A 16662-nucleotide genomic window follows, 5' to 3' on the forward strand; every position below is an offset into this window, starting at 1 on the left:
AAGGGGCCAAACGTAAGGATGGTAGGGATGCGTTCTGCAGCTGATCGCCATAGGCATCCAGGCCATGAATTAGGATGACAAATCTTTCCCAGGATGCCAGGGGCAGCAATGCAAATTCTGTAACGAAACATTTTGTTCATTTTATCCTGAATATTTGTAAATTTTTCTTGGTTATAAGGCAAATATTTTTTTAAATTTCCTTCATGCCGTTATGATTCTCATTTGTAGAACTGTAATTTATTTCTGGATACTAATCTTAAATATGGCAAACTTGAGGAAGTGTCGTAAATATGCCAGATATTCATGACGTTATTTTTTGAAATTCTTCTATGTAGATAATCGTACATTTTGATATAAATTAAAGGTCTGTAAATCGGTTTCCAGTTATTTTAATTCTTTATTGTCTGTGTCATAGCACCAGCTAGAATGTCCAGTATATTTAATATAAGCACTAATAATGAGAGCCTTGTTTGCTTGCTAATTTTAAACCTAAATTTCTGATTTTATTACTAAAATGCTGGTTTATTGTAGTGTTTTCTTCGATACATTTTGACTAAGTAATGATATATATATTTTTCTGCATAGTTGTGGTGTTGTTTTCTAATGTGAATGGATCTATTTTTTTCTGCATTTATTAAGATAAACGTTTTATAATTCGTTAGTATGTTGAATGCTATTAACGTATTTTCTAATACTAAACCATTCTTGAATTACTGAGATGCTTTTAACTTGTTCTACATTCTGGAAGGGCAGCTTTAATATTAATAAGTTTAATTTAATAAGTTTTATGAGAATGCTATTCTAGTACCATAAAATGAGTTGGGGAATACAAATCTCTGAAAGATTTGGAATAAGTTTGGATTCCTCATTTTAGTGAATAATTCATATAACTCCCTTTCTACAAATCAGGGTTTTCCTACAAATCTGTCAGATAATTTAAAAGTAGGAAGTATCAAATAGATTTGATATTTGTTAGTTTGATCAGGAAAGACATGTCTGGGGACTTCCCTGGCAGTCTAGTGGTTAAGACTCCGCACTTCCAATGCAGGGGGTGCAGGTTCAATTCCTGGTCTGGCAACTGAGATCCTCCCCCATGCTGCACGGCCAAAAGATTAAAAAGAAAGAAAAGAAAAGACATGTCTGGCGGGTTGACTTATTTATGATTTCATTTTGTTATTTTATTTTTTAATCAGATTTACTGAGTTATAATATAAAACTATAAGATACCAATGTGTACATCGTGCTGATTTGACATATGTATACATTGTGAAACCATTCCCCCCATCTATTTAATTAACACATCATCTCCTCATATATTCATCTTGTGTGTGTGTGAGAGAGAAAACATTTAAGTAATACTCTCTCAGCATATATCAATTATAAAATACAGTGTTATCCACTATACTCATCGTGTTTTACATTAGATGCTCAGACGTTATTCATTTTATACCTGAAAGTTTGTTCCCTTTCACCAACCTCTCCCTATTTCTTCCACCGCCCCCCTTAACCCCAGTAATATTTATACTCCCTATTTCTATGAGTTTGACTTTTTAAGGTTCTGCATAAAAGTGATACTATACAGTATTTGTCTTTCTCTGTTTCACTTATTTCATGTAGCACAATGCATTAAAGGTCCATTGATGTTGTCACAAATGGCAAGAGTTCGTCCTTTCTCATGGCTAGGTAGTATTCATATATATATATGGGCTCCTTATATATATCACATCTTCTTTATCCATTCGTCCACTGATGGACACTTAGGTTGTCTCCATATCTTGGGTATTGTGAAAAATGCTGTAATGAACATGGGAGAGCACATATCATTTCAATATCCTGTTTTCATTTCCTTTAGAATTATACCCATATGTGGAATTGCTGGATAGTAGGGTAGTTCTATTTTTAATTTTTTGAGGAAACTCTCTACTCTTTTCCACAGTAGTTGCACTAATTTACATTCCCAGAATCGGTGGACAAGGGTTCACATTTCTCAGCATCCTAACACTGTTATCCCTTGTTTTTTGATGACTGCCATTCTAACATGTGTGAGGTGATATCTCATTATGGCCTTGCTTTGCATATTTAGTAATTTTGAACACATTTCCATGTACTTGTTGCCCATTTTTATGTATTCTTTGGAAAATATGTCTATACAGTTCCATTGCTCATTTTTTAATTATTTACTTTGCTATTAAGTTGTATGAGTTCTTTATATATTTTAGATATTAACCCCTTATCAGATGTATGATTTGCAAATATTTCCTGCCATTCTGTATATTCCCATTTCATTTTGTTGATGGTTTCCTTTGCTATGCAGAAGCTTTTTCGATTGATGTAATCCCACTTGTTTATTTTTGCTTTTATTATCTTTGCTTTTGGTGTCAAACCCAAAAAAATCAATGCCAAGGCAAATGACAAGGAGCTTTCACCCTATGTTTTCTTCTAGAAGTTTTATAGTTCCAGATGATGTGTTCAAATCTTTCGTCCATTTTGAGTTGATTTTTTGTATGGTGTAAGATAGGGTTACAGTTTCGTTCTTTTGCGTCTCTCTCTGTTCCCCAACGCCATTTATTGAATAGACAATCCAGTCCTCATTGTGTATTCTTGACACCTTTGGTGTAAGCAAATTCACCATATGTGCACATGTTTATTTCTGGGCTCTATATTCTGTTCCATTAATCTATAGCTGTCTCTATGCCAATGGTGGGATTTAAAAGCTTAATTCCAATCCCTCATACTATACTGGGAGTATGATTGCATATTTCTAAAATTAAATACACTCTGTAAATATTTATTGCGATTAAGTTCATGCAATAATCTGTAATGAGACTGTGTCCTTCCCATACCTCCATTCACAGAATCTTTACAATAGCGTCAAGGGTATGTTTCAGTAAATGACAGACTTGAATGATTTCCAGTTATCTAAGTAGCTCACCAACTAACTTTTGCTCCCAGTAGTCATAAGGTCATTTCTAACCCAGTCATAAATGGATAATTTTATGATGAAACGTTAATATGTCATTATTCTTTTGTCTGATGACAAATAGCTAATGGACACTGTTAAGCAATGAAGCCACAGTAAATAAAGCATTTTATTTACCACGCTGACATGACCCCACCATGTCACACAGTCAGAACCTTCAAAGTGAGCACTCTCTGACTTGGTTCACTAAATTTGACTTTCTCAATTACCTCATTTCTTTGCATTTCTGCCCCCTATTCATTTTCCTTTTTTTTTGTTTTTTGGCCATGCCATGGGCTTGCGGATCTTAGTTCCCTGACCAGGAACTGAACCCAGGCCCCCAGCCGTGGAAGTGCAGAGTCCTAACCACTGGACCAGTCCTAACCCTGACCAGGAATTCCCCCTCTATTAATTTTCTATTGCCCCTGCAACAAATTATTACAAACTTAGAAGCTTAAGACAGTTTCTATAGACAACATATGGTAGGATCTTGGTTTTCTACCTACTCTGAAAATCTCTTGTAATTGGTCTTTTGCTGTTCAAAGTGATTACTGATAGAGTTGGATTAACATATACCACATCTGTTACTAATTTGTGTTTGTTGCCCTTGCTCTTTGTTTGAATTTTTGTCTCACTCTTTACCTGCTTTATGTGGTTTTCACTGAGTGTTTTATGATTCTATTTTATCTTGTTAGCATATCAGTTATATTTTTAGCTGTTGCTATAGAGTTTGTAGTAAACATCGACAACTAATCCAAGTCCACTTTCAAGTAACGCTTTTTCCACTTCACGTAGTGTACCTCATAATAATAAAATAATCCCAATTCTTCCCTCTAATCCCTTGTATTATTGATGTCATTCATTTCACTTATATAAAAGCATAAGCATACACACAGACACACACAAGACATGCATATAGATAAGCATACATAATAGAATATGTTGTTGGTATTACTACTTCAAACAAGTTGTTATCTGTTAGATCAATTAAGAACAAGAAAAATAATACTTTTTTTATTTTTCCTTCATTTATTCCTTCTTCAATGCTCTTCTTTATGTAGATTGGACTTTTTGACCTATATCATTTTTCTCATCTCTAAAGTTTTTAAAACATTTCTTGCAAGGCAGGTGCTATGGTCTGAATGTTTGTGTTGTCCCTCCAAAATCTGTGTTGAAAGAATAACCCCCAAAGATGATAGTATTAGGAGGTGGGGACTTTGAGAGATGCTTCAGTCATAAGGTGATAGAGCCCTCATGAGTGGAATTAGTCCCTTTATAAAAGACGCTCCAGAGAGACCCCTAGTTCCTTCTATCACATGAGGACACAGCAAGAAAGCATCTGCTATGAACCAGGAAGAGGGTTCCCACCAGAGAACTCGACCATGCTGGAACCTTGATTTAGTACTGTACTACACAGCCACCAAACCTATGAGTAAAAAATGTTTATTTTTTTATAAACTAACAAGTCTGTGGTTTTTTGTTATAGTATCCCAAATGGACTAAGACAGTAGGTTTACTGGGAACAAATTCCCTCAGTTTTAGTCTTTGAAAGGCTTTGTTTTCCCTGCATTATTGAAGGATAATTTTGATGGTACAGAATTCAAGGTTGACTTATTTTTCATCTCAGCACTTTAAATATTTCACACCTCTCCTTGCTTGCATGGTTTCTGAGGAGATATTGGATATAATTCTTAACTTCATTCCTCAATGAGTATTTTCCCCCTCTGGCTTCTTTCAGGATTTTTAAAATATTTGATTTTCTGTAATTTCAAAATGATGTCTACATGTAGTTTTTTGACATTTATCCTGCTTAGTACTAAGGTTCCTGGATCTGTGCTTCCTTGTCTGACATTAATTTCTCCCTTAACAAAGTACCTTGGACAACCTAATTGCTACTGAGATTGAGTCTCTACTTTGCTCCAAAGACTTAATCTCTGGGCTTCCCTGGTGGTGCAGTGGTTAAGAACCTGCCTGCCAACGCAGGGGACGGGTTCGAACCCTTGTCCGGGAAGATCCCACATGCCGCAGAGCAACTAAGCTCCTGCTCCACAACTACTGACCCTGCACTCTAGAGCCCGCGTGTCACAACTACTGAAGCCTGCGCACCTAGAGCCCGTGCTCCACAAGAGAAGCCACTGCAATGAGAAGGCCGTGCACCGCAACCAAGAGTAGCCCCCACTCGCCGCAACTAGAGAAAGCCCACACGCAGCAACGAAGACCCAATGCAGCCAAAAATAAATTAAGTAAATAAATTTATTTTTTAAAAGAAGACTTAATCTCTGATTCTTGCCTCAGAGGTTGAGCCTTGATTTTTCCACTTCATTGAGGAAATCCCTGGCCTTTACACCAGGCAGGTGGGGCAGAAGGTGGGGAGTTGCCAGCAGGTCAACAAGCCTGCATCCTGCCTGCACTGTCCTGCATTGCTCAGGGACCTCCAATGGCAAAAGAGATCCAGAACTCTGGGCAGGGCATCGTCTTAGGGATGAGCAATGGAAACTTTAGGGTCCTTCCTAAATCTCCCTGCCAGACGCCAACACCTTTAGGTGTCTCCTGGGTCCCCAGGCCACCACTGCCCTCCTGCCACCCCCACTCTGTGCCGTACTTGGCTCACCCCTTCCCCGCTGTCCGGAAATGCCACCTCAGATCAAACATGGCCAGTGGCATGGAGCATGTGGGCCTGAGGAAAAGGCCTCACCAGGTTCCCTTGGGAACCTTCCCCCATGGTCACTGGGAGGACCTTCCACCTGGTGTTCCTGGGTACCAGTCCTTCTGAGAAGCCTCACCAGGGATGGAGAGACCCACAGTGACCCCACAAACCAATTGGGATGTCTGGAAAAGCAGCCCCAAGTGATGATGAACTCCATGGAGGGTAAATACCTATTGGAGACCATCAGTCAATAATTACGGAAAGGGAAAGATGAAAAGAACTTTGAAGAGAGTGTTCAGAGAGTGAAAACCCCTTATAATGAACCAGATGCTAAGTTGAGTTTTCCACCAAACACCCAGGGGACCCAAGTAGAATTTTTCAGCTCCTTCTCTGAGCACATCCCACTTTCATAGTGGGAGAATTTATACCTTGGAAATTGGCAAAAGCTACAAAGCAGGGCTAGATTTATTGTTTTACACAATGCCTGGACTTAAGTGATGGAAACAGGGATAATTCATATAAAAAAATTAGGCAAATGATATGATCAGGAATTGTACAAAAGAAGATATACAGGGACCCTCCTGGCGGCACAGTGGTTAAGAATCCGCCTGCCAATGCAGGGGACACCAGTTCGATGCCTGGTCTGGGAAGATCCCACATGCCACGGAGCAGCTAAGCCTGTGTGCCACAACTACTGAGCCTGTGCTCTAGAGCCTGCGAGCCACAACTACTGGAGCCTGCGTGCCTAGATCCTGAGCTCCGCAATGAGAAGCCACCTCAATGAGAAGCCCATGCACCACAACGAAGAGTAGCCCTTGCTTGCCACAACTAGAGAAAGCCTGCACGCAGCAACAAAGACCCACGCAGCCAAAAATAAATAAATAAATAAATAAGATATACAGCATTAAAAAATGCTCAAAATCACATGTCTCTAGGGAAATGCAATTAAAACCAATTAAAACCTCACTGAGATAGCACTACTCACTTATTAAAAGGGCTGACATTTACGATTGGCATGGATGTTGAGAAACTGGAACTCTCCTACAGTTTTGATGGGAATGAAAATGGGAAGTCATTTTAGACCAGTTTCTTAATTTCATCAGGAGTTACACGTTCATCTACCCAGTGATTCAGACACTGCACTCAGTTATCAATAAAAAAGAAACATAATCCACATAAAGAACTGATGCAAATGTTTGTAGCAGCTTTATTTTCAAGAGTGAAAACCTAGAAATAACCTAAATGCCCATAAAAAGATGAATGGGTAAACTAACAGTGGTACATCCAGATAAGAATGCTACTCATCAAAAAATAAAGAGATGAGCTATTCGTTTATATCACTGATGAATCTCAAATAATTATGAAACAAAGGAATTCAGAAGAAAAACCCAGTAAACAGTTGATTCCAATCAGATAAATTCAAAAAAATGCAAAGGTATCTATTCTAAGGGAAAGTACATCAATGATTACCTGGAGAGGTGGGAAGGGCAAGGAGAGATAATAATAGGACATGAGGCAAATATGGGCATTATCAGAACTCTGGTGATGGTTTCGAGGTTCATACCTAGGTGAAAACTTATTAACTTGTAATACTTCAAACATATGCAGTTTAGTACATGTGAATTATACTTTAATATAGCTTTAAAAATTGTCTCAAGATGAAAAAATCTGTATTTCTCACTCTTTTTGGAAAATAGTTTTGGCAACCGTATACTGAATCCACCAACTCTCTCCTTGTGCCCTCTGGGGATCATTCTTCCCTCAGTGGTAGCAAATATGGAAAGCAATGAAGTACATTTCTACCTGAGTCAACAGGCATGCTGCCTAGATCACAAGAGCCACATCCCCTTTTCTCTTTCTTTCCTGCCTCTGCAGTAAGGACCTTGAAGTAAAATTCACTAGAATCAGTGTAAAAACTGATCCTGCACAGTCAATGTCACAGAATTTGGACAGAATCTCACTTTTAGAAGAGGCACATTCCATCCAGTTGGCTGCAATGTCCTCCACCCCCTATTAAACCAGAGTTTCTGCACCAATTATGGTTTCCCCCAGACCCAATGGTCGGAAATATAGTTCTCTGTAGACTTGGGGAATACACACCCTTCAACAGTGCCTCAATACCCTATAATCTCTAATTTGAATAAGGGAAAAAAATTCATGCCCTCAGAAGCACTTGAGGTGAGATTCAATTCAGACCAATGGCCCCTCAGTTTTCTCCACTGCCCCTATACTGAACAAGGAAATTGCACATTCCCTGTACTTCTATGCCTTTCTCTCATGTAAACTCTCCAATCATCAGAAGGATTTGCTCATAAAAGATTTCCCACATTTAGTGCACTCTTAAGGCCTTTCTCCAGTGTGACCTCTCTCATGACAACGCAGTTTGGAGGGGTTAATAAAAGATTTCCCACATTCACTGCACTTAAAAGGCCTTTCTCCACTGTGAACTCTCTGATGATAATAGAGGTTGGAGCTACGAGTAAAAGATTTACCACATTCAGTGCACTTATAAGGCCTTTCTCCAGTGTGAGCTCTCTGGTGTATAATGAGGATATTTCTTTGGACAAATGATTTCCCACAATCACTGCACTCATAAGGCCTTTCTCCACTGTGAGCACTCTGATGATAACGAAGGCTAGAGTTGCTGGCAAAGGATTTCCAACATTCACTGCACTGATAAGGCTTCTCTCCAGTGTGACTTCTCAGATGTGCACGGAGGAGGTAATTAGTGGTATAAGATTTCCCACATTTGGTGCATTTGTAAGGCCTTTCTCCAGTATGAATTCTACGATGATAACGGAGGGTGGAGCTAGTGGTATAAGATTTCCCACATTCACTGCACTCATAAGGCTTCTCTCCAGTGTGACTTCTCTGATGAACACGGAAGAGGTAATTAGTAATAAAAGATTTCCCACATTTGGTGCATTTGTAAGGCCTTTCTCCAGTATGAATTCTATGATGATAACGAAGGCTAGAGTTGCTGGCAAAGGATTTCCAACATTCACTGCACTGATAAGGCTTCTCTCCAGTGTGACTTCTCAGATGTGCACGGAGGACGTAATTAGTGGTATAAGATTTCCCACATTTGGTGCATTTGTAAGGCCTTTCTCCAGTATGATTTCTACGATGATAACGAAGGCTAGAGTTGCTGGTAAAGGATTTCCAACATTCACTGCACTGATAAGGCTTCTCTCCAGTGTGACTTCTCAGATGTGCACGGAGGAGGTAATTAGTGGTATAAGATTTCCCACATTTGGTGCATTTGTAAGGCCTTTCTCCAGTATGAATTCTACGATGATAACGGAGGGTGGAGCTAGCAGTATAAGATTTCCCACATTCACTGCACTCATAAGGCTTCTCTCCAGTGTGATTTCTCTGATGAACACGGAAGAGGTAATTAGTGGTATAAGATTTCCCACATTTGGTGCATTTGTAAGGCCTTTCTCCTGTGTGAATACTCTGGTGTTCAATAAGCCTACACTTACTCTGAAAAGATTTCCCACACTCACTACATCCATAAAGACTTTCTCCTGTGTGAACTCTCTGGTGTTGAATGAAGCTATTCCTAAGGATAAAGGATTTCCCACATTTGCTACACTTATAAGGCTTTTCTCCAGAATGAAATCTATAATGATTACACAGATCATTGATAGAGGTAAAGGATTTCCCACATTCACTGCACTCATAAGGCCTTTCTCCTGTGTGAACTCTCTGATGATAATGGAGGTTGGAGCTAGTTTTAAAAGCCTTCCCACATTCACTGCACTTATAAGGCCTTTCTCCTGTGTGTGATCTCTGATGACATCTGAGGGCAGACCTAGACATAAAAGATTTCCCACAGTCACTGCACTCATGAGGCCTCTCTCCAGAATGAACTCTCTGATGATAACGGAGGGCACTGATACTGGTAAAGGATTTCATGCATTTGCTGCACCTCATATAAGGCCTTTTTCCAGAATGAACTCCCTGATGATAACAAAAGTTGGATTTAGAGGTAAAAGATTTCCCACATTCACTGCACGTATAAGGCCATTCACTAGAATGAATTCTCTGATGGTAACGAAGAATAGCAGGAGTAATAAAAGATTTCCCACATTCACTGCACTCATAAGGCCTTTCTCCAGTGTGAGTGCTTTGATGATAATGGAGGTTAGAGGTACTGGTAAAAGATTTCCCACATTCACTGCACTCATAAGGCCTTTCTCCAGTGTGAACTCTTTGATGATAGTGGAAGTTAGAATTAGTGGGAAAAGATCTCCCACATTCGTTGCACTCATAAGGTCTTTCTCCTGTGTGAGATTTCTGATGATATCTGAGGGCAGGCCTAGAGAAAAAAGATTTCTCACATTCATTGCACTCATAAGGCCTTTCTCCTGTGTGATATCTATGATGAGAAATGAATGCAGACCTAGACATAAAAGATTTGCCACATTCACTGCACTCATAAGGCCTTTCTCCAGAATGAACTCTCTGATGATATTGGAAAGCACCGGTAGATGTAAAAGACTTCCCACATTCACTGCATTTATAAGGCCTTTCTCCTGTGTGAGATCTCTGATGAGAACGGAGGGTGCCATTAGTGGTAAAGGACTTCCCACATTCACTGCACTCATAAGGCCTTTCTCCTGTGTGAGATCTCTGATGATAAATGAGGGCAGACCTACAGGTAAAAGATTTCACACAGTCACTACACTTATAAAACCTTTCTCCAGAAAAAACTCTCTTATGTCGAATGAACACAGAGCTATGGGAAAAAGACTTTGCACAGTCACTGCACACAGAACTGTTTTCTCCACTGTGCAATCTCTGGGGATAAATGACGACACACTTGTGAGTTAAGGATTTCCCACATTTGCTGCACTTGTCCTGTCCTGAGCCAGTATAAATTTTTTGATGTTGACTGATGGTTGAGCTTTGTCTAAAGGATTTGTCACTTCTGCTAAACACATGAAGCCTTTCTCTAGTGTGGACTCTCAGGTGCATAACAAATGTGGATTTGTACCTGAATGTTTTCCCACATTCACTGCACACAAAACACTGTCTTTCAGTGTAGACACACCGGTCCTGAACAAGTGTGTGTTTGGGGCTGAGGGCTTTCTTGCATTCTCTCCAGGTGTGATGATTTTTCCTGCCTTGTGAAGTTGACCCACACTGGGTGATTTTGCTTGGCTTCTCCACAGTATGAGTGGCCTGTTGCGGCAGATGTCCCACGCTGGCCAGGATTTTCCTAGAAGTAAGAGGCTTCTGTGACACTTGGAATCTGTGGCTCCTGAAAAATGAAGCCTTGTGTACAATGTTATTCAAAGGCATATAAAATTTTGTTGCACATGCCCCACATCTCAACAGTTTATGGCTGTGTTGTGTTCCCTGATGCTCGGCCAACTGGAAAATATCTCTTAAGACTGGACCACACATCTCACAGGGGTGTGTCTTCTGGGAAAATGGAGCTGCCTTAGGAGACCCAGCCTGTGACACTCCTACAGGAATAGTTTCTTCACAGGGTGTCTCCTCGCCTTCTGCTCCACAGCAGCAACCTGAATGCAAAGAAACACTTGTGAAGTACACATTGACTCCATAGAGAGGGGGTTAACTCACCACAAATGTGCAGCTGTCTCATCTAAGAATGAATCTTTTCAAGCAAATGGGATACTTTTCAAGACAGGGAGTTGGAAATCAGTTTAAGCAGCAGCTGCTGTGCATTCCTGGGTCCTTACAATATGAAAATGGTAGAGACCTCAACAGGGGAAGGATACAAAAATAGGGTGTGACGTAAGGAAGAGAAGCAGGGTCTAGTGCTTGTTTCTCTGACCACAGCTTCCTGCAGGACCTTTTCTACTGCTGATGTGAAGCACAGTAGAAGGGTGTGATCAAGGCTGTGAAACCACAATCACAAGAGATTATGTGCTTTTCGAGGTCAATTTAAGCATTTGTTCACACCTCACAGCAGAACATATGAAAAGCAAGGTCACAGAGTAATAGAGAAAGGGTGGTGAGAGAAATGGGTGAGATGTGGAATCCAGAGAGGTAGAGATTATCACTGGGCTGGAAATCACAGTAGAAATGACAAAGTAGTTGAACTGACAGGTTGGCAAAAGGTCAAAAGTGGAGGAATAAAGGTAGAAATGTGGTGTGGCCACTGGCAATGGCACCAAAATTCTCATTGAACAAGGACAGTTTCCTGGTATAGTCTTTTTTTTTTTTTAAAGAATATATATATATATATATATATATATATATATATATATATATATATATATTGATTGATTGGCTGCGTTAGGTCTTCATTGCTGCACACAGGCTTTTTCTCTAGTTGCGGTGAGTGGAGGCTGCTCTTCGTTGTGGTGCGCAGGCTTCTCATTGTGGTGGCTTCTCTTGTTGTGGAGCACAGGCTCTAGGCACATGTGCTTCAGTAGTTGTGGCGCACAGGCTCACTAATTGTGGCTCGTGGGCTCTAGACTGCAGACTCAGTAGTTGTGACGCACGGGCTTAGCTGCTCTGTGGCATGTGGGATCTTCCTGGACCAGGGCTGAAACCTGCGTCCCCTGCATTGACAGGCGGATTTTTAACCACTGCACCACCAGGGAAGTCCCTAGGTTCCTGGTATATTCTTAACACGGCCCTTATGTCACACTCTGCCCAGCTGTAATTCACCAGAATCAGGCCCACTCTGAGCCCACCTTGCCATGGCTAGAGCCATGTCCATCCCATGATTCACAAAGGACTCTTCTAAGAGTCCTTTACCTTACTTTGCCCTAAGCCCTAACTGTGCAACTACCTGGGACCAAGCACTGATGGAAAAAGGACAAGTGAATGGCCAGCACTGTCCCAGAGCAACTCAGCACACAGCAGACCCAAGAAAGAGTACAAGGTGAGTGACATCAACAAAACAGTAGAATAGGAGACACCTCCCTTCACCACCAATGAGAAATAACTAATCAGCTATCCATGAAGGAATTAATTAGCCCTGGAAGGCTCAAGAGTCCAATTAAGAACCCACTACAGCAGAGTGGAGCATAAAAAAAAGGAGTATGCACACAGAAAGGATCGCTGGAGAGACTGTCTTAGCAGAGACATCTGGAGATGACTAGGAAATGGAGGCCGGGCTATCACTGGGCTACCTCTATCAGCCACAGGTTGGGTGCCACTGCAGTCCCAAGTGGCCTGCGCTGCAGAAGACCCAGTTGCCTGCTCTACAGCGGACACTGGAGCTTTCACCACTGAGTTATCCAACAACCATGGCCATAGTGGATGCTCTGGTGAGTATGAAGCTACTGGGCCAGCCCTCAGTTGGACCTGCTGTGCCGATCCAGGATCAGGGCTGCCACACCCTCCAACCCTGTACATGTCCTGGAACCAGAGGTGCTGCGCCTGCTGTGTGTGTCCGCATTCCAGACCCTGACTCCACAACTACACCATGTACTCTGGTGTCTCAGGCACTGGAGACAACTTCACTATAGAGAAGCCAGATCCACAGACCCACAGCCACTGTCTACATGTACAGCCAGACACAGACTCCATGGCTGCTCCCTGCATAGCCACACATCACAAACCAAAGCCAAGGGCTTCCCTGGTGGCACAGTGGTTAAGAATCTGCCTACCAATGCAGGAGACACGGGTTCAAGCCCTGATCTAGGAAGATCCCACATGCCATGGGGCAACTAAGCCCATGTGCCACAACTACTGAGCTTGCGCTCTAGAGCCCACAAGCCACAACTACAGAGCCTGTGTACCACAACTACTGAAGCCTGTGCACCTAGAGCCCGTGCTCCACAACAAGAGAAGCCACCACAATGAGAAACCTGCTCACTGCAACGAAGAGTAGCCCCTTCTCACCGCAACTAGAGAAAGCCCGCCCACAGCAACGAAGACCGAAGGCAGCCAAAAATAATAAATAAAATAAAATAATAATAATTTTAAAAACCCAAAGCCAAGGCTGCTGAAGGCTATCCAATGACCCAGACCCCAGTACCACTGTCACTCCACAAGTGCCTGTACACAACACCCCAGTTCTGTGGATGCTCAACAGGTACCCACATATTAGACACCAGTGCCACTACAACCAATAGGGTGCCCAAGAGCCGACTGGGCACCAAGAGGGATCCCCTTGCCCACAAAGTACTCCATAGGAGAAAAAGAGATCAGGAATTCCTCAGCAGCCTTCTCCACCACTTTGGACACCCTCAGCCTGGTTGATTGAGGACTCCTGATATCTTTGCTGACACTGACTTCAGGTGAAGAAGCTGCACAGAGACCAACACAGCTGGGTCTTCCCCAGAGCCTGAATGACCACAGCCCAACCTTGCACCCACCACCAGTGGAGGTCTTTCCCCACCAACACTGTAATGCGAAGGGAAAAAATTACTACACCATCAAATCAGCAGACATAAATGCAAGCCTAGAGGAAACACAAAAAAATCAAGGCAACATGAAACCAATACAGAAATACCATAATTTATCAGAAACCACACCCAAGGAAATGGAGATCTACAAATGGTCAAAGAATTCAAAATTATTGTTTGAACAAAGTTCAGTGAAGCAACAACAAAACACAGATAGACAATTCGACAAAGTAAGGTAAACAATACACAAACAAAACAAGTTGCTCAACAAAGAGACAGAAATGAAAAAGAACAAAATTGGCTGGCCGAGGATGCACTGAGGGACAGTCCCTGGCTGCCAAACCTAAGAGCTGCAGGGGACAGGTGCACCTTCATCCAGTTGCCTATAGGTACCAGTACCCACTGGGCTCATGAACGTTGGCTGAGAGGAACAACAGGATGGAGAAATCACCCCACACTTTCAACCAATGATACTGGAGTTTCTAGCATGCCCACTCTCCGAAAAGGCACTCAGATGTGAAGAATCAACAGATGAATTGATAAATGAATATGTGGGAAATGCCTATCAAATCACTGATGGGATTTCTTTTACTTTTTTTATTGGAGTATAATTGCTTTACAATGTTGTATTAGTTTCTGCTGTACAATAAAGTGAATCAGCTATATGTATACCTATATACCCTCCCTCTTGGACCTCCCTCCCACCCCCTCCATCCCACCCACCTAGGTCATCATAGAGCACTGAGCTGAGCTTCCTGTGTTTTATAGCATGTTCCCACTAGCTATCTATTTTATGCATGTATTCTATATATGTCAATCCTAATCTCCCAATTCATCCCACCCTCCCCTTCCCCTCAGTGTCCACATGTCCATTCTCTACGTCTACCTCTCTATTCCTGCCCTGCAAATAGGTTCATCTGTACCCATTTATGGGATTCTTAATGTGATACGACAGGCAGCTAAGAAGACACATCAAAATAAGAAGAAATGGAGCAATACCAGATCATTATATATGTGATCACACACATACATATACATACAGACACACAACAAATAAATCCTCTTAATACCAGTAGGGTGTCAACTAACATGTGGGAAAGAAGACTGTCTCTACACTGACTGTCCTTACTGCAGTGGTTTTTCAGCAGTCGGTCTCTGAAAGAAAACCTCCTACAGGAATGAAATAGCACAACCACCTTGTGCTTTAACAGTCTGCTCTTACCCATTACCAGAATAATTTATGTGTTCTTACACCTTTAGACTTGTATGGGTATTAAAATCTTCAAGAATAATGAAAGCAACCAGAACCAAAATGGTATATATATGAAGTATATGCCTTAGGCATCTATTTTTCGACTAGATGGAAACTAGATGGAAATACTGAAGACACTTTTTTTTTAAAATTTTTATACAGCATGTTCTTATTAATCTATTTTATACATATTAGTGTATATATGTCAATCCCAATCTCCTAATTCATCCCACCCCCCCCACTTTCCTCCCTTTGTGACCATACAAATATCATATATTAACTCATATATGTGGAATCCAGAAAAATGGTACAGATGAACAAGTCTGCAAGGCACAAATAGAGATACAGATGAAGAGAACAAAAGTATGAAGACCCATTTAAATTGCAGGAAAGATGCTTTGCTTCTGTCAAAGAATTATGACTATAGGCTTAAGCTGCAGAAGTTTCTTTTATTGTACTTTTGTTCTACCTTTGTGTTCTGAATGTTCAAACATAAAATTTTTGTATTAGAAGAGGCATTTCAACAAATACCTGTTGAAAAAGAGTAGTCCCAATAATCTGATGACTTTATTTCTTGTTTACCTAAAAGTTAGTCATTTGAAAGTTTGTTTACTTTCAAGATCCTTGGTACACTCACATGTTAGGACTGATGAAAATCATTCCAAAAGAGCTATACTGGAATACATGTAGGAAATGCTTTGACTAGTTTAATATAAAACCGTACAATAAAATGGAAATTTCATATACATGCAAAAATTCTGAGTTGGTAAAATAACTTTCATCTATTGGGCATGAAGCCTGTTGGTAAAATTACTTCATTTGTTGGGCATGAAGTGTAATAAAATGATGACACTCTCCCATTTAAAACAAACAAACAAACAAATGAGCCCACAGAAATTTTGGTGCTGAAAAATACAATGAAACAAACAACAAAGCACAATGGAGAGAGTATCAACAGCCAATTTTATCAAGCAAAAGTAAAAATCTAGGAACATGAAAACAGGTGTTTCAATTATCCAGTGATGGGGAGAAAAAAGAAAAAGAATGAAGTAAAGAAAGCCTATGCGGATTATGAAATATAAAGCAAAACATTATTTGTATTTTCAGAGCCCTTGAAAGATAAGACAGAAAGTGGTAGTAAGCACATTTAAAGAACCAATGGTTGAAAACTTTCTAAATCCAGGGAGAAGAGTAGATGTCCTGATGCTCACAGGTTCGATCAAAGGGAACTTCACTGAAGCACATAAAAAAACTTTCAAGGGCTTCCCTGGTGGTGCAGTGGTTGAGAATCTGCCTGCTAATGCAGGGGACACGGGTTCGAGCCCTGGTCTGGGAAGATCCCACATGCCACAGAGCAACTAAGCCCGTGCGCCACAACTACTGAGCCTGCACGTCTGGAGCCTGTGCTCCGCAACAAGAGAGGCCGCGATAGTGAGAGGCCCGTGCACCGCAATGAAGAGTGGCC

At 41.0% G+C, this 16662-nt stretch overlaps 1 protein-coding gene across 5 annotated transcripts in view; it reads right to left on the bottom strand.

Annotated features, from left to right (window-relative positions):
- LOC309648103 (zinc finger protein 154-like) overlaps positions 1 to 16662 on the bottom strand; it is a 202525-nt gene that overhangs the window by 175309 nt on the left and 10554 nt on the right. For 2 of the 5 annotated variants that reach the window (XM_082436224.1, XM_082436216.1), the window contains exon 3: positions 6406 to 11140. The exons of the other annotated variants lie outside the window; for them this stretch is intronic. In XM_082436224.1, coding sequence (XP_082292350.1) covers positions 7947 to 11140 — 3194 coding nt within the window. In that variant the 3' untranslated portion in view covers positions 6406 to 7946. Of the gene's footprint in view, positions 1 to 6405; positions 11141 to 16662 lie in introns of those variants that run through there. 5 annotated transcript variants of the gene reach the window in all.

The sequence above is a fragment of the Balaenoptera physalus genome (genome assembly GCF_965194825.1).
Source record: "Balaenoptera physalus genome assembly, chromosome: 19".
NCBI classification, from domain to species: Eukaryota; Metazoa; Chordata; class Mammalia; order Artiodactyla; family Balaenopteridae; genus Balaenoptera; species Balaenoptera physalus.